Source organism: Scyliorhinus torazame, chromosome 7, assembly GCF_047496885.1.
Source record: "Scyliorhinus torazame isolate Kashiwa2021f chromosome 7, sScyTor2.1, whole genome shotgun sequence".
Lineage (NCBI taxonomy): Eukaryota > Metazoa > Chordata > Chondrichthyes > Carcharhiniformes > Scyliorhinidae > Scyliorhinus > Scyliorhinus torazame.
In genome coordinates this window covers 126169991-126193556 of record NC_092713.1, presented here as the reverse complement: position 1 = coordinate 126193556, position 23566 = coordinate 126169991, and the positions used below count along the sequence as shown (strand labels likewise).

General features: G+C 44.9%; 1 protein-coding gene across 3 annotated transcripts in view; it reads right to left on the bottom strand.

Moving 5' to 3' along the window:
* The window catches only part of dennd1b (DENN/MADD domain containing 1B), a 415175-nt gene that overhangs the window by 84247 nt on the left and 307362 nt on the right, over window positions 1-23566 (bottom strand). For all 3 annotated transcript variants that reach the window (XM_072511469.1, XM_072511470.1, XM_072511471.1), the window contains one exon: window positions 17018-17143. In XM_072511469.1, coding sequence (XP_072367570.1) covers window positions 17018-17143 — 126 coding nt within the window. The remainder of the gene's footprint in view (window positions 1-17017; window positions 17144-23566) is intronic.

Below are 23566 nucleotides of genomic sequence, written 5' to 3'. Positions count from 1 at the left end.
TTGCAGCATGGGTTTGGAATGCGCGAAGCCATAGAGAAACTCTCACAAGAAATCTTATAGAGGAGTGAGCAGTAGCATTTCCACTTTAGATGCCAGAATATCATATCAATCATTGGTCTGGTGCTGGCTATGATTTGACCATGTTTATCCTATGATTTATTAGCCTCACTTCACTGAAAACTGGCAAGGAAAGCCGATTATTATTGAAACAAATGTGAAGTCTTGAATGTGAACACTGACTCCAAATATATGTTAGGACTTAGAAGACATGAAGAATGGACAAGGAGAACAATGTGTATTTCTTCTTTTAAAAGAAAGCAAAGATATGTGTTTTAGTTTGAAATTTTAAGCATTCATGGTAACAAATATACGAAGCTCCAAGACAGGTGACTGCGATAGTTTGGGCATTTTAAACAACTACCTGCACTTGTACAATCATCCCAATGCTACACAGGGGCATCATTAAATAAAGGTGTTTCAGAATGGATGCAGCTCAAATGCCTTTAATGGTGCTGCATAGGGAGCTGTAGGGAATAACAAGGTGATGGAGACCCAGGAAATGCCAGATTCACAATGTTAGGAGTCTCAGAGATAAGTGATGTGGGAGGCGAGTTCAAAACTGACAACAACGCAGTGAATTCATTCAGCTCCATCTTCGCTGCCGTGTGACAGATAAGAACTGAGTAACATTATAGTATAAACTTATTATAATAATCAGGCTACTTCTTGTATAAAAGTAGCTTCACCAGTGTGATGTGAACTAATCACTTTAAAGGATTGCAAACCATTGTTATTATCCAAATCCTCTTCACAAATCTGAATGTCAGGCTTCAACAATAAAAACTCTGGACTTAGAAATAATTTTCAATGAAAAGCTTATTAAAGCAAATGGATTAATATAGCCCAAAGCAATAAGGCTTTGAAAGGATCCTTTTTTTTAAAAAAAAGATTATATTCCTTTCTCAATAAAAATCTAGACAGCTATATCAAAGGCAGCTGAAAGTCTGACCCTCAAAATGGAAACATTCAGATTTGAAGTGTGTCAGTCTTATGAACACAGACAATACCCCTTTAATCTTTGAGAGGATGAAAACTTTACATGTTGTAACATTCTGATACAAATGGATACATTCTTTGGCTGTGTTTCAGAGTACTGGCAGTTAATAGCACTGGGAATAACTGCTGCCAACAGCTATTAAACATGACTTCTTTCCCCATTGAGGAATACTAAAATGTTGTCAGTACAAACTCTGAACTGTAGATCAGATTATTCAGAAAAAAAATGCAAACCATGGTAAGTATTTTTCTCCACTTCTAAATTCAGCATAACAAAGGTTTGCAATCAGATCTATTTCCCACCGAGTAGAAATAAAAGTAGAAAGCTAGCAGACTCAAAACCCACTGTAAATCAATGGGTCATAAAAACTATGTGCTTTAATGGAATAAACAATGCTATGGGGGAATAAGATAAAGTCATGTGCTGCATTGGATTAAGCATGCCATTAATTCACCATTTGGATTCATGTTTGCCTGAACTAATAATCTCAACTCTAGGCAAAATATAAACTTAAGTAGCTTCAATCACCTCCCATTGGGTTTCAGAGCATTACATTGGCTGCAATTCAGCACCAAACTGGCAATTGCACTTGAGGGCCACAAGAATGGTTGTGTGGTAAGTTTGGTCTTAAAGGAACAGGAGGGGGAGGGGGAAGATGAAGGAATGGTACAGCCACCAATCAATGGGTGAAATAAGAGCGTTTGTATGAGCAAGGGAAGAAGCGAGGATAAAGGGAGATCGAGGATGGATAATGCATCATGGATGGTCAAGGATCCCTTTTTCATGTCACTCCTGAACCCAGGAAATAAAGCAACTACCACGTCTGCACTTATATACACTCTAGCAGTGGGAAACTTTCATGGCAGAGTGGTTCCAGATCAGACTCCAGGCCAATTCAATGCCCCGCTCTCAATAAAGTTGGTAACTGTGCTCCAAGATGCAAAGAGTCCTCATCCTGTAACTGGATAAAACAAGGATTTTTGAATTGACAATCTTGACAATAAAAGTAATGTGCATTTTTAAACAGAGAGGTGGAAGTACTGTAAACAAGAATAATCTCATTTCTTCATGCACTTCATATTTTTTGTTCAGTAAGTGAGATGGGTGAATCCGTAGCTTAAAAAATGCAGTGAATTGAAATAAAGTCCATTCACTTACATTTGGTGTACAAAGGCTCCTTATTATAGATGCACAACACAAACTTGCCTGGTGCTCACCTTTTTGCAACATGAGCAACTCAGAGATATTAGGTGAAAATTTAACTCTCAGGACATGCAGGCAAAAGACTGGTGCAGTTTTTGCCCCTCTGGACACGCTGGAAGAGAGAGACATCAACCATTTTAATGGTGGGGCCTGATTAGCATATGGGTGAGCTGCCAGAGACTGGGATCAGACAGTCCAACTAGGGAAGGGGCTGTACTGGACCTGGTATTGGGAAATGAGCCCGGCCAGGTGGTAGAAGTTTCAGTAGGGAAGCATTTCGGGAACAGTGACCACAATTCAGTAAGTTTTCAAGTGCTGGTAGACAAGGATAAGAGTGGTCCTAGGGTGAATGTGCTAAACTGGGGGAAGGCTAATTATAACAATATTAGGCGGGAACTGAAGAACCTAGATTGGGGGCGGATGTTTGAGGGTAAATCAACATCTGACATGTGGGAGGCTTTCAAGTGTCAGTTGAAAGGAATTCAGGACCGGCATGTTCCTGTGAGGAAGAAGGATAAATACGGCAAATTTTGGGAACCTTGGATAACGAGAGATATTGTAGGCCTCCTCAAAAAGAAAAAAAAGAGGCATTTGTCAGGGCTAGAAGGCTGGGAACAGACAAAGCCTGTGTGGAATATAAGGAAAGTAGGAAGGAGTCAGGAGGGCTAGAAGGAGTCACGAAAAGTCATTGGCAAATAGGGTTAAGGAAAATCCCAAGCTTTTTACACGTACATAAAAAGCAAGAGGGTAGCCAGGGAAAGGGTTGGCCCATTGAAGGATAGGCAAGGGAATCTATGTGTGGAGCCAGAGGAAATGGGCAAGGTACTAAATGAATACTTTGCATCGGTATTCACCAAAGAGAAGGAATTGGTGGATGTTGAGTCTGGAGAAGGATGTGTAGATAGCCCGGGTCACATTGAGATCCAAAAAGACGAGGTGTTGGGCTTCTTGAAAAATATTAAGGTAGATAAGTCCCCAGGGCCTGATGGGATCTACCCCAGAATATTGAAGGAGGCTAGAGAGGAAATTGCTGAGGCCTTGACAGAAATCTTTGGATCCTCATTGTCTTCAGGTGATGTCCCGGAGGACTGGAGAATAGCCAATGTTGTTCCTTTGTTTAAGAAGGATAGCAAGGATAATCCAGAGAACTACAGGCCGGTGAGCCTTATGTCAGTGGTAGGGAAATTACTGGAGAGAATTCTTCGAGACAGGATCTGCTCCCATTTGGAAGCAAATGGACATATTAGTGAGAGGCAGCATGGTTTTGTGAAGGGGAGGTTGTGTCTCACTAACTTGATAGAGTTTTTCGAGGAGGTCACAAAGATGATTGATGCAGGTAGGGCAGTGGATGTTGTCTATATGGACTTCAGTAAGGCCTTTGACAAGGTCCCTCATGGTAGACTGGTACAAAAGGTGAAGTCACACGGGATCAGGGGTGAGCTGGCAAGGTGGATACAGAACTGGCTAGGTCATAGAAGGCAGAGAATAGCAATGGAAGGATGCTTTTCTAATTGGTGGGCTGTGACTAGTGGTGTTCAACAGGGATCAGTGCTGGGACCTTTGCTGTTCGTAGAATATATAAATGATTTGGAGGAAAATGTAACTGGTCTGATTAGTAAGTTTGCAGACGACACAAAGGTTGGTGGAATTGCGGATAGCGATGAGGACTGTCGGAGGATACAGCAGGATTTAGATTGTTTGGAGACTTGGGTGGAGAGATGGCAGATGGAGTTTAATCCGGACAAATGTGAGGTAATGCATTTTGGAAGGTCTAATGCAGTAGGGAATATACAGTGAATGGTAGAACCCTCAAGAGGATTGAAAGTCAGAGAGATCTAGGTGTACAGGTCCCCAGGTCACTGAAAGGGGCAACTCAGGTGGAGAAGGTAGTCAAGAAGGCATAAGGCATTCTTGCCTTCATTGGCCGAGGCATTTAGTATAAGAATTAGCAAGTCATGTTGCAGCTGTATAGAACCTTAGTTAGGCCACACTTGGAGTATAGTGTTCAATTCTGGTCGCCACACTACCAGAAGGATGTGGAGGCTTTAGAGAGGGTGCAGAAGAGATTTACCAGGATGTTGCCTGGTATGGAGGGCATTAGCTATGAGGAGCGGTTGAATAAACTTGGTTTGTTCTCACTGGAATGACGTAGGTTGAGGGGCGACCTGATAGAGGTCCACAGAATTATGAGGGGCATAGACAGAGTGGATAGTGAGAGGCTTTTCCCCAGGGTCAAGGGGTCAATTACTAGGGGGCATAGGTTTAAGGTGCGAGGGGCAAGGTTTAGAGGAGATGTACGAGGCAAGTTTTTTTACACAGAGGGTAATGGGTGCCTGGAACTCGCTGCCGGAGGAGGTGGTGGAAGCAGGGATGATCGTGACATTTAAGGGGCATCTTGACAAATACATGAATAGGATGGGAATAGAGCGATACGGACCCAGGAAGTGTAGAAGATTGTAGTTTAGTCGGGCAGCATGGTCGGCACGGGCTTGGAGGGCCGAAGGGCCTGTTCCTGTGCTGTACTGTTCTTTGTTCAGAGAGTTGCCCCGCAGCACCTGGAAAAGTCGCTGGAAATGCGTTTGGGGGAGTGGCACTCAGAAAACATCCTGAATGAGCTAGCGGAGGAGATTGTGGAGGCATTGGTGGTGATCTTTCAGGAATCGCTGGAGTCAGGGAGGGCCCAGAGGACTGGAAAATGGCTAATATTTAAGAAGGGAAGGAGGCAAAAGATGGAAAATTATAGGCCGGTTATTCTGACTTCGGTCTTTGGTAAGACTTTAGAGTCCATTATTAAGTATGAGATTGCAGAGTACTTGGAAGTGCTTGATAACATAGGACTGAGTCAGCACGGCTTCGTCAAGGGGAGGTAACGCCTGACAAATCTGTTTGAATTCTTTGAGGTAATGAGGAAATTAGACAAAGGAGAGTCAGTGGCCATAATAGTAATAATAACCTTTTTTAGTGTCACAAGTAGGCTTACATTAACACTGAAATGAAGTTACTGTGAAAATCCCCTAGTTGCCACACTCCGGGTCCTGTTCGGGTACACTGGCGCTGTGAAGCAACAGTGCTAACCACTGTGCTAGCATGCTGCCCTCCATGATGTATTTGGATTTCCAGAAGGTCTTTGACAAGGTGCCAAAGAGGTGGCTGCTAAATACAATAAGAGCCCATGGTGTTAGGGCCAAGGTGCTGGCATGGAGAGAGGATTGGCAGAAGGCAAAGAGTGAGGATAAAGGGGTCTTTTTCAGGATGACAGCTGGTGACTAGTGGTGATATGCAGGCATCAGTATTTTCACAATTTACATTAACGATGTGAAAGAAAGAACTGAGGGGATTATTGCTAAATTTGCAGATGATACAAAGATATGTAGAGGGACAGGTAGTATTGAGGAAGCAGAGAGGCTGCAGAAGGACTTGGACAGTATAGGAGAGTGGGCAAATAAGTGGCAGATGGAATACAAGTGTGAGGTTATGCACTTCGGTAGGAAGATTAGGAACATAGACTATTTTCTAAATGGGAAAAGGTTTCAGAAACCTGAAGCACAATAGGACTTTGGAGTACAAGTTCAGGATTCTCTGAAGTTTAACATGCAGGTTTAGTTGGCAGTTCGGAAGGCAAATGCAATGTTAGCATTCATTTGAAAAGGGCTAGAATACAAGAGCAGGGGTGTACTGCTGAGGCTGCAGAAGGCTCTGGTCAGTCCCCTTTTGGAATATTGTGAGCAGCTTTGGTCTGCGTATCTAAGGAAGGATGTACTGGCCTTTAGAGGGAGTCCAGAGGAGGTACACAAGAATGATCCCTGGAACGAAGGACTTGTCATATGAAGAGCGGTTGAGGACTCTGGGTCTATACTCATTGGAGTTTAAAAGGATGAGGGGTGATGTTGTCGAAACTTACAGAATACTGAGAGAGGACTAGATAGAATGGACGTGAAGAAGATGTTTCCACTAGTAGGAGAGACTAGAACCAGAGGGAAAAGCTTCAGACCGAAGGGGAAGTCCTTTAAAACTGAGATGAGGAGGAATTTCTTCAGCCAGAGGGTGGTGAATCTGTGGAATTCACTGCTGCAGGAGGCGAAGTCACATAGTGTCTTTAAGACAGAGATGGATATGTTCTTGATTAATAAAGGGATCAGGGATTATGGTGAGAAGGAAGGAAAATGGGGATGAGAAACATATCAGCCATGATCGAATGGCAGAGCAGACCTGATGGGTCGAATGGCCTAATTCTGCTCCTATAATCTTACGGTCTTCAGGTCCTTTATTCCAGGTCTCAATGGCAGAATGCATTAAAATTACCCCACTGTCTTTCACTTTAATGGACATAATTGATAATAATAATTCCCCTACCACTGGCCTTTGAAGGACACCATCTCACCCCCACTTCCCTCCACTGTCCATGACAGTCTTCCATTCTTTGTTTAAAAAAATATTTTTATTCAAAGCATTTCCAGATTTTTTATAAAACATAAATTGAAACCAAAATATACTACCCATTTAAACCAAAATATTAAAAAACCCACCCACAATACAAAAACGTACCCACAATACAGTAACCCCCCCCCCCCCCCCCCCACCCACCGCTTGTGTTTATGATTCCTTAAAGAAGGTGATAAACAGCCTCCATCTCAAAAAGAATCCCTTCTTTGATCCCCTCATGGCAAATTTAATTTTCTCCAAATCACTCACCCACTCTGCTGCTGTGGGTGTATCTGGGTCCTGCCATCGTAACAAGATCTGCCCCCAGGCTATCAGGGAGACAAAGGCCAACACGTCGGCCTCTCTCCCCACCTGCACTCGCGGATTCTCCGGCACCCCAAATATCACCATCCAAGGGCTCAGAACCACCCTCACCCCAGGACCTCCAACATAGTCCCCGCAAATAGCATACAAAAATGATCAGGGGGTTGGATAGGGTGGACAGTGAGAGTCTTCTCCCGCGGATGGATATGGCTGGCACGAGGGGACATAACTTTAAACTGAGGGGTAATAGATATAGGACAGAGGTCAGAGGTAGGTTCTTTACGCAAAGAGTAGTGAGGCCGTGGAATGCCCTACCTGCTACAGTAGTGAACTCGCCAACATTGAGGGCATTTAAAAGTTTATTGGATAAACATATGGATGATAATGGCATAGTGTAGGTTAGATGGCTTTTGTTTCGGTGCAACATCGTGGGCCGAAGGGCCTGTACTGCGCTGTATTGTTCTATGTTCTATGTTCTATTAAATGACGTCCAGATCTCCTCCAACTATGGGCAAGCCCAGAACATATGGGTATGATTGGCCAGACCCCCTAAGCACCGTCCGCATCTATTTTCTACCCAGGCAAAAAATGACTCATCCGCGCCACTGTCCTGTGCGCCTCATGCACCACTTTAAACTGAATGAGACTTAGCCTTGCACACGAGGAGGTCGAACTTACCCTACACAGGGCGTCACTCCATAACCTTGTCTCAAATACCCCCTGCTCCTCCTCGCACTTTTGCTTTACATCCTCCACCAATGCCCTCTCCTTTTCCATTAGCTCCCAGTGTATGTTGTCCCAGGGGCTAGTTTAGCACAGTGGGCTAAACAGCTAGCTTGTAATGCAGAACAATGCCAGCAGCGCGGGTTCAATTCCCGAAACGGCCTCCCCCGAACAGGCGCCGGATTGTGGCGACGAGGGTCTTTTCACACTAACTTCATTGAAGCCTATTTGTGACAATAAGCGATTATTATTATTATGTTCAAGATTCTATCCTCTCCTATCTTTACCTCAGACAGGATTTTTCATACCACAATGGGGGTGGAAACATCGGAAACGTGGCCACCTCCTTTCTAACAAAGGTGCCAATCTGCAGATAACAGAACCCATTACCCTTCAGCAACTGGAATTCCTCATCCAACTCGGCAAATCTACCCCCATGAACAAGTCCCTAAAACACTTCGGCCGCTCCCAAACCGTAAACGTAGAGTCCAGCCCTGCTGGGACAAATCTATGATTGCCACAGATTGGCATGCACATGCACAATGACCCGTCCTCCATCTTAAAATGGTTCCTGCACTGATTCCACACACTGAGTGATGAAACTGCCACCGGGCTTGTGGAGTACTTTGCCAACAAGAACGCAAGAGACATCAATAACAGTACCTTCATTCGTCACCAGACATGAGGCCTCCTCCAGCCGATCCCACAATGGCCTCTCCTCCACCGCGCACCTTCTCAACATTTTACGCCCAGTAGTAATTCAACAAGCTCAGCAATGCCAACCCCCTCTCCACATGTTCCTCTCCAAAAGCCCCCTCCTTACCCGAGGTACTTAACCCGCCCATATAAACTAAGATATTACCCTATTCATCCTTCCAAAAAACACTTGGGCACAAAAACAGAAGATTCTGAAAAATAAACAGAAACTGAAGCAAGACTATCTTCTTTACTATCTGGACCCTCACAGCTGGCGAAAGTGGGAGGGCACCCCACATCTTAAAGTTCTCCTCCACCAAGTTAGCCAAACTCAACGTCTGGACTTGAGCCCAACTATGCGCCACCCGTATACCCAAATATCGAAAATCTGACTTGGCCAACCGAAACGGCAACTTCTCGAAGCCTCTCCCCTGCACCCGAGCATTCACCAGGAGCACCTCGCTCTTTGCCACCTTGAGCTTATACCCTGAGAAGGACCTGAACTCCACCAAATTCCCCACGGTGTCCATAACGTATAACAACAGATCATCCGCACACAGGGAAACCGGATGCTTCTGCAACCCCTGCCCCCCCACTTACTCCTCCACACACACACCCCCTCCCCTGAAGCCCTCTGCGCCACTGCCAACCACTCGATCAGCAACACAACAAGCAATTGAGACAGTGCACACCCCTGGCTCACTCCCCAATACAACCGAAAATACCCCAAACTAACATTGCTCATGTGAATACTTGTCATAGGCACCCTATATAACAGCCTGATCCAATCCACAAATCCCTGTCCAAATCCAAACCTTCCATGCACTATAAACAAATATTCCCACTGAACCTGGTCAAACGCCTTCCCCACATTCATTGACACTATCACCTCGTTTCCTGACCCTCGAGGGGCATCATAATCACATTTAATAGTCTCCGATGTTAGCCGAAAACTGTCCCCTCTTCATGAATCCCATTTGAGCCTCATCAATCATCCCCAGCAGTCAACCCTCCATGCGTGTCGCCAGCACCTTAGCCAATAACTTTGCATTCACATCTAACAACAATAGTGGACGATCACGAGCCACACTCCTCCGGGTCCTTATCCTTCTTCAAAAGAAATGAAATTGATGTCTGTGTCAATGTGTGTGGGAGCTACCCCTTACCAGTGACTCGTTGAACATCTCCACTAAAAGTGGCCCCAATTCCGTAGCCAATTCTTTATTAGAATTCAGCTGGGAACCCGTTCGGGCCCAGTGCCTTACCAGGCTGCATTGAACCCACACACCATCACTTCCCCCAGCGCAATCAGGGCACCCAACCCCTGCACCTTCCCCTTATCTACCTTCAGAAATCCAGGTCATCCAAGAACCCCGCCTCATTCCCGAGACCCCCTGGGGGCTCCGACCTGTACAGCCCCCAGCAGAAAGCCTCAAATACCCCATTCACCTCCCCTGACTCAGTGACCACCCCACCTCCCGAATCCTTCATTCACCCAATCTCCTTCTTCAAACCTGCCGCCTCAACTGATGCAGAAGCATCCTGATGGCCTCTCCCTATGTTCATACAGTGCCCCTCTAGCCCACTGCAACTGCCCCACCGTCTTTCCGGTAGACACAAGCTCGAATTCCATCTGGAGCTTCTTCCACTCCTTCAACAGCCCCTCTGCAGGGGCCACTGAATATCTCCAATCCACCCCCAAAATGACATCCACCAATCTCCGCCTCTTCAACCATCCCTCCTCATCCCTATGCGCCAGAATAGAAACAAACTCTCCCCTAATTATCGCCTTGAGGGCCTCCTGCAACACGGCAGCCGAGACGTCTTCACTCCCCATGCACATATGGGCACCCCTATCTTTTCACAAATCCCCTTATCGGCCAACAACACAGTAGCACAGTGGGTAGCACAGTTGCTTCACAGCTCCAGGCTTCCAGCTCAATTCCCGGCTTAGGTCACTGCCTGTGTGGAGTCTGCACGTTCTCCCCGTGTCTTCGTGGGTTTCCTCCAGGTGCTCCGGTTTCCTCCCACAGTCAAAGATATGCAGGTTAGGTGGATTGGCTGTGCTAAATTGCCCTTAAGAGTCCAAAAAGGCAGGGGCAGCATGTGGCGCAGTGGACAGCACTGGGACTGCGGCGCTGAGGACCCGGGTTCGAATCCCGGCCCTGGGTCACTGTCCGTGTGTAGTTTGCACATTCTCCCCATGTCTGCGTGGGTTTCACCCCCACAATCCAAAGATGTGCAGGTTAGGTGGAGTGGCCATGGTACATTGCCCCTTAATTGGAAAAAAAAAAAAATTGGGTATTCTAAATTTATTTAAAAAGTCCAAAAAGGTTAGTTGGATTTACTGGGTTATGGGGATAGTTTAGAAGTGTAAGCTTAAATGGGGTGCTCTTTCCAAGAGCCAGTGCAGACTCGATGGGCCGAATGGCCTCCTTCTGCACTGTAAATGCTATGAACACCACATCCAACCTTCACTTTGGCCGCTGACAACCACCCTTCTCCACATATAAACCAACAAAACGAGGCATGTGGTCCGATACCATAATTGCCCAGTACTCCAAACCAACCGCCCCCGCCAACTATGTCTTGTCCATAGCAAAAGGCAAAAAAAAAAAAAAATAATCGATCCAGGAATACACCCGCTGAACATGAGAGAAGAACAAAAATGTCTTCGCCCTCAGCCCATCAAACCCACATGGGTCCACACTCCCCATCTGCTCCATAAAGCTCAACAGTTCTGTTGCCATCGCTGACACCGATGCATCCAAGAATCAGGAACCACACGGAATCATCCCACCCACAAATAAACAACCTGTGCACGTCCGGAACCTTCACCTGCACCCTTCTCATAAAATCTACATCATCTCAAATGGGGGGCACAGACATCCACTAACACCACAGACATTCCTCCAACCACCCACTCACCATCTCGTACGCACCCACTGGATCCCCCACTATATAGCTAACCGAAAAAGCCACCTTTCTACTAATCACCACTGCAACACCCCTCGTCTTTAAATTTAACCCTGAATGAAACAACTACCCCACTCACCCTTTCCTCAATCTAGTCTGATTTGCTATCCCTAGATGCATCTCTTGCATAAACACCACATCTACCTTTAAACACTTTAAGTGGGGGAAAACACAGGTCCACTTGATTGACCCATTCCGTCCCCTAAAGTTTCAGGCGACCAGACTGGGCGGAGGGCTCGACGTCCTCCACCCTGATCAGCCATATCCACCTTTCAATGAACTCCTCCAGGCTCCCCACCCCCAACCAACTGCACCGCAATATTCCCTGCAATGTCAGGAACTCCCCCCCCCCCCCCCCCCCCCCACCCTCCCCCAACCCCCCACCCTCCCCCAACCCCTCTCCATCCCAAACACAGAAAAACAGCCCATCCTCTTCCCCCCTCTCCGCCAAACTATTGACATACAAGACCAACACCAGCACCCCTCCCCCACAACCTCACTTCCGTTAACTACCCTCCCTGCTAACAGCATGGTCCCCACCCGGGGCAAGCAAACAATTTCCCCATTACCAAAACACCCTTCCACCCTACCTTGCCCCTGCCAACCCCATCTCGCCCACCTTCCCCCCCTCCCGCGATGTCCACCAAGCCCACACATATTATACTACAAACCACAGCACCCCCAACACGGAGAGGCGAAAAAGGTACAAAACTCTACATGTACGCAATTAACAGAGTGGAGAGCAAAAACAAAACCCAACCAAACAACCCTACCCGAAAACATACAATTCCCCTCCCTCAATTCCCCTCCCTCCCTTAGTCCAACACCTCCAATCCGGGACACAGATGAACCCAACCAAAATCCAATGTCCTCAAATCTTTCCCCAATCCATGGTCCCTGAAAAAGTAGCTCACCTCCTTACCGTGCCCTTCCATTTATTTATCATTTTTCTAATCTACTTCACTAGGAACAGTTGAAACTGAGCATCGTGGAATAATTGCATCACTATGGATCCAAAGCGGCCTTGAACGTTTGAAACACCCGGAAGTGACCCACAGATGAGCTGCGTACAGCACCCCAAACCGTACCTTGTTCATGTAGAGGGTCGCATTGACCCTGTTAAACCCGGCCCACCACTTGGCAGCTCCGTTCTCAGGTTCTCGTAGATGCGAACCATATGGCCTTCCCAGGTGCCACTCCCATGTCTCCTTCACCACTTCAAAATCTTCTCCTTATCCAAGTACCGATGCAAACTCACGATGATCACTCTCGGCAGCTCTCCCACCTTCAGCCTCCTTTGCAGCAAACGGTGCGCCTGCTCCACTTCAGGAGGGCAGTCAAAGACACCCTCCCCCACCAACTGCTCAAACATCGTGGCCACATACTTCGTGGCTGGTGTTCCCTCGATCCCTTCAGGCAGCCCCACGATCCTCAGATTCTGCCTCCTCGAACGATTCTCCAAGTCATCGACTCTCTCGCAACTTATTCTAACTCTCTGCCATCATCAACACCTCAGCCTCCAATGAGGCTAAACGTCCTCATGGTCAGCCACTGCCTCCTCCACCTTCTGGATTGACACATGTTGTGCCTCCAGTTCCTGCTCCACTCTCTCCAGAGCAACCCAAATCAGCTCTGCCCCCTTGGCCAGATCCTCGGAGCCTGCCTTCTTTGCTGCTTGAACTCAGCCCCCAGGAATGCCACCAACTGCTCTGTTGACCATTGAATGAGCAACTGCGCCAAAGGTCCCTCTGACATCTTTTCTCCTGCTGCAAGTCCTCTTGTTCCAAATGTTGCCGCTTTTTTGTCGCACTCCTAGTTTGGTAACTCTTCGATATTACCCACCGAAGGAGAATATCTTAATCTTTGAGATTTTTACATTTTAAACTTGCCAAATGCCTGGAGAATGGGCAAAAATGGCCAAATAATGCAACCTACAGGCAGAAGCCACCTTACCTGCGACCACTCACTCCATGGCTGCCACTGGAAGTCTGTCTTCCATTATTTATAACCACTGATTTTAAATGCATTCGAAGAGGCAAGAACTCTAATAAATCCTGCAGATACACCATGTTTATTATTTTAAGAAATGCTTCAAATGATTTAAGAGTAGGAAAAATATTGTAATTATCAAATTGTAATAGAATGAAAGCAGCTGTCGTAATAAGTCAATGGTTCATCTCGTGAATAGATGAGCTACACAGATCAGAATAGTTCTGGTCCATGGTCAGATTGTCCAATGTGGTAGTAATAGAATCACAACTGACCTTGGCAACCACAGTCTTGCTAAGGGAAGAAATTTGCAAGACACCTCAGATACCAAGAGGAGACTACAGATGATGGTGCGGGGGTAGCACACACTTTTAAATGAAAAATGAGAATACCAATAGGTTTGGGTGTAACACTCGCAACATCTGAATAGCCTATCATCATCAAATTACAAGAGTGCCATGGTGGCACAGTGGTTAGCACTGCAGCCTCATAGAGCTAGGTACCCGGGTTAGATTCTGGTCCTGAGTGACTGTCTGTGTGTAGTTTGCACGGTTTCTCGGTGGGTTTCCTCCGTTTCCTCCCACAGTTCAAAGATGTACAGCTTAGGTGGATTAGCCATGATCGATGCGCGGGGTTTACGGGGATGGGGCGGGCCTACATAGAGTGGTTTTGAGGATCGGGACAGACTGGATGACTGAATGGCCTGCTTGTGGATTCTATGATCTCGAGCAGTCACTGAAGGGTGACCAATGACTAGTAAGAAAGGGAAACTAGATTTTTTTGAAGTCTGCTTTCCAAAGCAGTTTCAACCAAATGTCACCGTAAATATGATATACAATGCACAAAGGAATCTGGACACCAAGGTCCAAAGAAGAGGGAGTAAAGAAATTGGTGTATATGAGAACCGTTTTCAATCGTATTCATGTTAATCTTCATGGACTGCAGGCAGCTCTCAAAGTAAAGGGAGGATGTTTCTGTGCTTATACATCTTTGGAATTCTGTGTAACTTATGATTTAAAACAGGGATGAAAACAGTTCCACTCCAATGCATAATAATTGGCAACAATGTGGGAGTTCTTTACGCAAGCTGTATTATCAGAGTTCTCCCTTTCAGTCAACTGATAGACATGTAGAGGCCAATACATGAACTTTTCAGCTGTATTGTGCTTTGTGGCAAATTAAAACTGCTGAAAATTAACAGACCTTGCTTCCCTCTTTTTCTTACTTCTCCCTCTATACTGTATCGGTGTCCCCCTACTTGCAGTGGAAAGATATCGCTATCAAGGGAGTCAAAGATTATTGGGAATAGGCAGAATGTGGAGTCAAGGCCACAATCAAATCAGACATGATTTTACTGACTGGCAAAGCAGGCGAATGGTCTACTCCTAACCCTAATTTGTTTGTTTGCATCTGAGCCCTCTTGGCCAGGGACAACTTTGTGTTTATCGGGTGACCAAGTCTGTATCTCAGTTAAATTAGAAACCAACGCTAGTGGCAAAGGTAGCTACATTTCCTGACGAGGGAGGGCACGTTAGATGAAGTTGCAACATAATGTTTCATGATGTGCTCCCCTACATCCACCTCTCATTAAAAGGTGACAAAACCTTAACCCTATTTTCCTACTTTCTGGAACACTGAGCACAATTAAACCAAATGATGTGCCGGCATCCTTTTTGGTATACTTTTGCAGCTTAACATTTTGCTTTCTATCCCATGGACAACACTCAGTGAATTACATTACATGGGACAATATCAACTACCTTCCTAAAACCTTGGGAGAAAAATCCTGCACTGCCTTCACTTTATCCACCAGATTCTCAAGCTCCTGAAAGAAATATCTCTCTCACCACATCCTTTCCTAATAGATAATCCAAAAACATTTCTCACAGTCTCCAACACATGGTACACAATTTAGATTAGGCTCACAGGTCTTCCATACAAATGCAGCTGTATAGATTAATGTAAATACAAGTTTGAAAAAGTGGACGCCTTCTACCATGGCACAGTATGGCCTACTATAGAACACAAGGTCAATCAGATAAGAACAGTAGGCCATTCAGCCCTTGAGCCTGCTCAGTTATTCAATGAGATCATGGCTGATCTGTGGCCTAACTCCATATACCTGCCTTTGGCCCTTATCCTTTATTACCTTTGCTTAACAAAAATGTATAGATCTCAGAGATATAAACTGGTTCTGCATTGCACAAAATGTTTTCTTAAACATCTTCCACTGTTCTTCAGTTGTTTTACCCATTAGCAGATTCCCCCAGTTCACTGTGGATAGTCTCCATCTCATTAAAGTCAGCCTTACTTAAATCTAAAATTATAATAGCTGATTTGTGCTTTCCACTTTCAAACATTACATTGAATGCAATCATGTTACAGTCACTATTTGATAAATGTTCACGCACAATTAGGTTACTAATTAAATCCGGCTCATTACCCATTACTAAATCCAATATTGTTTGTCCCCTTGTAGCATCCAGAGCATATTGATGTAGGAAATTGTCCCTGACACTCTCCAAAAACTACCGTTCTGACAAGTGCTTGACTGCCTCTCCTAATCTATGTTACGGTTAAAATCCCCCATAAATACTGCTATACCTTTCCAACACACTTGTGCATTTATACAATCTAGCACTTCTGAACTTCTACCAGAGGGTCTACACACAATACCTAGGACAGGTTTCGAGCCTCCTAACATGTCAAAACCATGTGGTAGTTTTCTTCAGTCATTGGGCAGGTTACCACACCACACGATGCAAACAAAAAAACTGCACCTAATGACTGTATACATTTTTTAAATGATTTGCTGTGGGGGCGGCATGGTGGCACAGTGGTCAGCACAGCTGCCTCACCGTGCCAGGGACCCAGGTACAATTCTGGCCTTGGGTGACTGTGTGGAGTTTGCACTTTCTTTTCCTATATGCAGGGGGTTATTCTGGGTGCTCCGGTTTCTTCAGTCCAAAGATTTGCAGGTTTAGGGGGATTGCCAATTTTAAGTTGCTCCTTAGTGTCAAAAGATGCGAAGGTTATGTGGGGTTACGGGGATAATTAAGGGGAGTGGACCGAGGTAGGTTGCTCTTGGTAGGGTCGGTGCAGACCCGATAGGCCGAATGGCCTCCTTCTGCACTGTAGGAATTATATAGATTTTTGTTTTAAATTAAGGGGCAATTTAGCGTGGCCAATCCACCTACCCTGCACATCTTTCAGTTGAGGGGGTGAGACCCGCACAGGCACCGGGAGAATGGGCAAATTACACACGGACAGTGACCTGGGGCTGGGATCGAACCCAGGTCCTCGGCGCTGTGAGGCAGCAATGCTAACCAGTGCATCACTGTGCTGCCCAATTCTATGGATTCTAAGGTCAAATCAAATCTCCAGCCAGCTACAAAGAGCAACTGTTGATGAAGCTAGGAGGCTGGGCCATTCTGTTTTTACAGCTGCAAATTGAGGACCAGGCGCAAGTGAGAAGGACATCAGTAAAAATTACACTGAACCGTAAACGTGAGTCGACAACAGGAGGGAAAATTTGCACAATAAATCCACGGAGACCAATATCAAGATGAGTCACTTGTCAGCTGTGTGTTTAAGCCAGCAGAGGATAGAGATTCTCCAAATACTTACAGGTTTATATCGAAGTGAATCCCTATAGGAGCCAAATAGTGCTGCCTGTGCCTTAAGGAAAGCCCTTGCTACCCCATCACCAGTAGCTGTTGACTGCTTCTTCAACTTGTATTTCAAGGATGAGACCTACACAAAGAAAGGAAACAATAAATTAACATTTTTTCAAGATAAAAACAACCCAAAAATGTACACAAAACGGTATCAGTGAGTAAGCTCTTATCCGATTTAGCACACTGAGCTAAATTGCTGGCTTTGAAAGCAGACCAAGGCAGGCCAGCAGCACGGTTCAATTCCCATACCAGCCTCCCCGAACAGGTGCCGGAATGTGGCGACTCGGGGCTTTTCACAGTAACTTCATTTGTAGCCTACTTGTGACAATAAGTGGTTTTCATTTCATTTCATTCTTATCCCTTTTCTGGGTGCCTCAGTTACAATATAAAATAGCACATGGCTAACAAGAATATATAAAAGGTAAGCATTTAAATGTTTTTTCAAGACTTTGATTCCAATGGTTTGCACTGCGTTTATTGCCAGCTAAAGAACTTTTCAGACATTTGCTGGAGTTATACAACATGTGCCAACATGTCCAGAATGTCTAGAAAGTTAATTTGTTCTTTTCATCAAATGCTATTTCTTATTGATAGATGCAATACTCTGCATACATTTCTTAGCATACAAAAACTCCAGAGATAGAAGCTTTTCTTCAAAAAACCAAATTATCCACACCGCAGTAAAGCAGAAATCAGATCGAGTTCAGTTAATTGCATGAAACACCTGCTGCATAATAAAGTAAGACCAACACTTTAATGAAAATACCATGAGGAATTTAATTTAATTTTTAAAAATTATGAAATATATGATACAGGAGAGAAAATTGCTAAAGGTCTCAAATACAAGGAAAAAGTAATGAGAAAATGTATCTATTGTTAAAATATTGAACGCAATTTCCTTTTCTGCTTCATTAATGATTGCTGTCTAATTACTCATTATACTTCTTTTAATAAAGATAACCAGCATAGTACAAGGCATCTGAGAAAACCAAGCTCTACAGGTGATAAACCTTTACAGCAGTGACATTTTTCAGTGTAAAGTCACAGTTACTGTGATCTGATCAAAGAAATGGACCCCCATAGGGTCCAATTATAGCCATATTTTTAAGGAAAAAATCATTGAGTTATGATGTTCATAATCTATGCAGAAAGGACTTTACAATATAGGTCTTTTCCCAATAGCTGTGATCTTTTCAATTTACATCAAGGCTTGATAGCTGCAGATGAAAGTCTGGAAATCCAATTCATTTAGTGCTCTGACTGCATGTACCAAGGCTCATTAAGGTTTTTTCAATTAACTTCAGCACAGGTTATGAAGTACATAATCTATATTGCCGTGGCGAGAAAGGTTAAAGAACATACAAATTCACTGAATTCTCTATGCTCCTTTCATTGCCACTGCGCAATGGCTTCATTCTGCAAACCATCAAGCAATGAAATATCAATATTCTCAGTCTGATCGATTTTAATTGGTGCAACAAAACAATGCCTGTGCACAAGAGCAGATTCCACTCGCACTACTGTCTGGGATAAAGCATTTTTTCTTCTTACAAGGGAAAGGTTTAGTGAAGCACCCTGGAAGAAAACTTCTCCATTCAACTGTGGAGGAGTACAGTGATTTTACTGAAAACTCACTGACTGGATAGATTCGAAATTGCATCCCAAAGGCAAGTTGCAGAGCCAGCGGGGGAGAAGCTGTTTTTGAACCTGTTAGTGCGTGTTCTCAGACTTTTGTATCTCTTGCCCGATGGAAGAAGTTGGAAGAGAGAATAAGCCAGGTGGGAGGGGTCTTTGATTATGCTGCCCACTTTCCCAAGGCAGCAGGAGGTGTGGACAGAGTCAATGGATGGGAGGCGGGTTCTCGTGATGGACTGGGCTGTGTTCATGTTTCTCTGTAGTTTCTTACAGTCTTGGGCCAAGCAGTTGCCATACAGGTTGTGATGCAGCCAGATAGAATGCTTTCTATGGTGCATCTGTAAAAATTGGTTAAAGTCAATGTGGGCATGCCAAGCTTCTTTCGTTTCCTGAGGAAGCATAGGCGCTGTCGTAACGTCGACATGGGTGGACCAGGACAGATTGTTGGTGATGTGCACATCTAGGAATTTGAAGCTGCCAACCATCTCCACCTCGGCACCATTGATGCAGACAGGGGTGTGTATGATACTTTGCTTCCGAAAGTCAATGACCAGTTCTTCAGTTTTGTTGACGTTGAGGGAGAGATTCTTGTTGTTACACCACGTCATTAGCTTTTCGATCTCTCTCCTGTACTCTGACTCATCGTTGTTTGAGATCCAACCCATTACAGTCATGTCATCAGCAAACTTGTAGATGGAGTTAGAGCCACAGTTTGCCACAGTCATGGGTACATAGGAAATATATTATATGTTTGACCATAAACACCAGAGAAATCAGCAGCAAGTAAATGGTTTCAGCAGTCCCAGATATACATCCTGTCTCCGGCTCTTCTGATGAACTTGGTTAAAATGACAAGAGGTTGCTAATATTTTTCTTTAGGATGTTCTGATTTGAAAATGATTCTGTTGTCCTCACTAAAAAGGCAAATTCTTTGTTGCCATTGTGTCACCTATTTCTGATGGTGGCAGAGGTTCAGAAGCATATACTGTCTCGTCTTCCTACGTAATAGAAGAGACATAAACCATAAAACACAAATCTACCAGACTCCTGAATGACCCTCTTATGGACAAGACTGATCTTATCACACATCTTCTCTACTGAGTAGTAATGCACTCAGTATGCTCACCCAATGCCTGTGCATTTACATTGTGTATTTATGTATGCTCTCTGCTTTTTTTGTGTGTATGGAACAATCTGTTTGGACTATACACAGAACAATAATTTTCACTGTACCTCGGTACACGTGACAATAAAACAAATCCATGTTTTTAGAAACCATTCTAGACAGAAATGTCAAATGATAATACCTATCATTGTTTGCGTGGTGTTATAATTATGAGGTATATCAGATGGTTGTGTTTTAGAACTATATCTTAACGGTGAAAATTAAGGAAGGGGTCATGTGACCTGCTTCATGTCTGCCTGACAGGAAGCCCCTGTGGTTTGATTGTTGGAGATTAGAGATGGCCAGATTGTTTTACTGGGGAGAAGCTACAATGTATTTATTAGATTGGATTGGATTGGATTTGTTTATTGTCACGTGTACCAAGGTACAGTGGAAAGTATTTTTCTGCGAGCAGCTCAACAGATCATTATGTACATGAAAAGAAAAGGAAATAAAAGAAAATACATGATCGGGCAACACAAGGTACACAATGTAACTAGATAACACCGGCATCGGGTGAAGCATACAGGAGTGTAGTGTTAATCAGGTCAGTCCATAAGAGAGTCGTTTAGGCGTCTGGTAACAGTGGGGAAGAAGCTGTTTTTGAGTCTGTACGTGCGTGTTCTTAGACTTTTGTCTGCCCGATGGGAGAAGTTGGAAGAGTGAATAGGCCAGGTGGGAGGGGGTCTTTGATTATGCTGCCCGCTTTCCCCAGGTAGCGAGAGGTGTAGATGGAGTCAATGGATGGGAGGCAGGTTCCTGTAATGGACTGGGCTATGTTTATGACTCTCTGAAGTTTCTTGCGTTCTTGGGCCGAGCAGCTGCCATACCAGGCTGTGATGCAGCCAGATAGGATGCTTTCTATAGTGCATCTGTAAAAGTTAGTAAGAGTTATTGTGGACATGCCGAATTTCCTTAGTTTCCTGAGGAAGTGTAGGCGCTGTTGTGCTTTCTCAGTGGTAGCATCAACGTGGGTGGACCAGGACAGATTTTGAGATGTGTACCCCTAGGAATTTGAAACTGCTAACCATTTCCACCTCGGCCCCGTCGATGCTGACAGGGGTGTGTACAGTACTTTGCTTTTTGAAGTTAATGACCAGCTCTTTAGCATTGCTGGCATTAAGGGATAGATTGTTGTCGCTGCACCACTCCACTAGGTTCTCAATCTCCCTCCTGTATTCTGATTTGTCGTTATTCGAGATCCGGCCCACTATGGTCGGATCATCAGCAAACTTGTAGAGGGAGTTGGAACCAGATTTTGCCACGCAGTCGTGTGTGTACAGGGAGTATAGTAGGGGGCTAAGTACGCAGTCTTGCAGGGCCCCGGTATTGAGTACTATTGTGGAGGAGGTGTTGCTGTTTATTCTTACTGATTGTGGTCTGTGGGTTAGAAAGTCGAGGGTCCAGTTGCAGAGTGAGGATCGAAGTCTTAGATTTTGGAGCTTTTATATGAGCTTGGCTGGGATTATGGTGTTGAAGGTGGAGCTGTAGTCAATAAATAGGAGTCTGATGTTGGAGTCCTTCTTGTCGGGATGCTCAAGGGATGAGTGTAGGGCCAGGGAAATGGCGTCTGCTGTGGACCGGTTGCGGCGGTATGCGAATTGCAGTGGATCAAGGCATTCTGGGAGTATGGAGGTGATGCGCTTCATGAGCAACCTCTCGAAGCACTTCATTATGATTGAAGTCAGGGCCACCGGACGGTAGTCATTGAGGCATGTTGCCTGGTTCTTCTTTGGCACCGGTATGATGGTGGTCTTCTTGAAGCTGGGGGGGGGGACCTCGGAGCTGAGTAGGGACAGGTTAAAGATGTCCGCAAACACATCTGGAGCTGGTCCGCGCAGGCTCTTAGTGCACGACCAGGACCCATCCGGACCGGTCGCCTTCCAAGGGTTCACTTTCAGGAAAGCCGGTCTGACTTCGGAATTTACAGCTGGAAACAATGGCAGAAGCCTCTGTGTTAACCATGGATAGCCTGAGAGTCTCCAAAGGTGTTGAGAATTTCAGATTGTAAACAATTGTGCTTTCAAATGTCAATTTACTTCCGAGATTTAAAAAAAGAGTTAAAAGAGTTGGTGTCTCAAGGATAGCTAATCACCATTTCTACCTGGATACAAGGTCTGTGTGGTTTGTGTGGGCATGGATATGGGCTTTGAGAGCGGAATGGGATAAGATAGTGTTATGAAACGGAACTTCTCAGTAATAACCTGCTCTCTGATGCTTAGTTTGGGTTCCGCCGAGGCCGCTCAGCTCTGATCTTCATCACAGCTTTGCCCAAACATGGACAAAAGAGCTAATCTCCAGAAGTGAGGTGAGAGTGACTGCCCTTGACATCAAGGCAGCATTTGATCGAGTGTGGCATCAAGACATCAATGAGCTAGCAAATCTGGAGTCAATGGGAACGAGGGAGAAAACTCCCCACTGGTTGGAGTCATATCTGGCACAAAGGAAGATGGTTGTGATTTTGGAGGTCAGTCATCTCAGTCCCCAGACATCACTGCAAGAGTTCCTCAGGGTAGTGTCCGGCGCCAACCATCTTCAGCTGCTTCTGAGCATATAAGATCAGAAGTGGAGAGGTTCACTGATAATCGCACAGAGTTCAGCACCATTTACAACTGCTCAGATACTGAACCATTCTGTGTCCATATGCAGCAAGATCCGGGCAGCATTCAAGTTTCGGCTGGTGAGTGGCAAGTAACATTCAAGTCACAAAGTGCCAGGAAATGACTATTTCCAACAGAACAGAAGTTAACCATCCCTCCTTCATTTTCAATAGTGTTTCCATTGTTGAATTTCCCCCACTACCATCATTCTTTCCAGGATGTGTGGATTATACCATTAACCAGAAACTGAACTGGACCGGCCATATAAATATTGTGGTTGCAAGAGCAGATCAGAGGTTGGCAATTCTGTGGAGGGTAACACAACTAGTGACTCCCTAAAGCCTCTCCACCATCTAAAATGCAGAATTCTGGGGTGTGATGGAATACTTTCCACTTGCCTGGATGAGTGTAGCTCCGACAACACTTGGGAAGCCTAACACCATCCAAGATAAAGCAGGCCACTTGACTGGCACCTGAAACAGTCAAACCCTCCATCACTGATTCACAGTGGCAGCAATGTACACCACCTGACAGGTGCACTGCAGCAACTCACCAAGGCTCCAATGACAGCATCTTCCAAACCCATGGACTCTACCACATCGATGGAAAAGGGTAAAAGATGCATGGGAACACCACCACCTGCACGTTCTTCTCGAAGTCATTCACCATTTTGGAAATATATCACTGTTCCTGGATCACAATCCTAGAACCCCCATCCTAATAGACTTCATCCCCAATTAAAACTATTTCCTGAATTTTAGGGAAGGTTCCCTTAAGTGAGATTTCCCTAACTAATGACCTGAACTTGCTCATGAAAAAAGCCTTCCCTCAACGAAGAAAATTCCAGGAGTTGCTCACTGGAGTATACATTTAACTCACTGGATAAACCTGTTGAAGGATGCTATTAGTTGTAAGGTGACCTAAATATTCAAGGGTATTTGACATTTTGGAAATAAAGCTCAGAAAAGTTGGTGTGGTAACTAAGCTAATTACTGGTTCAGAAGATCAACATGTAGAATCAGCTTGGGTCGAGATAATAAATAGCAGCAGTAAGAAGTCACTCGTGGGAGAAGATTATAGGACTTTTAACAGTAGCTAT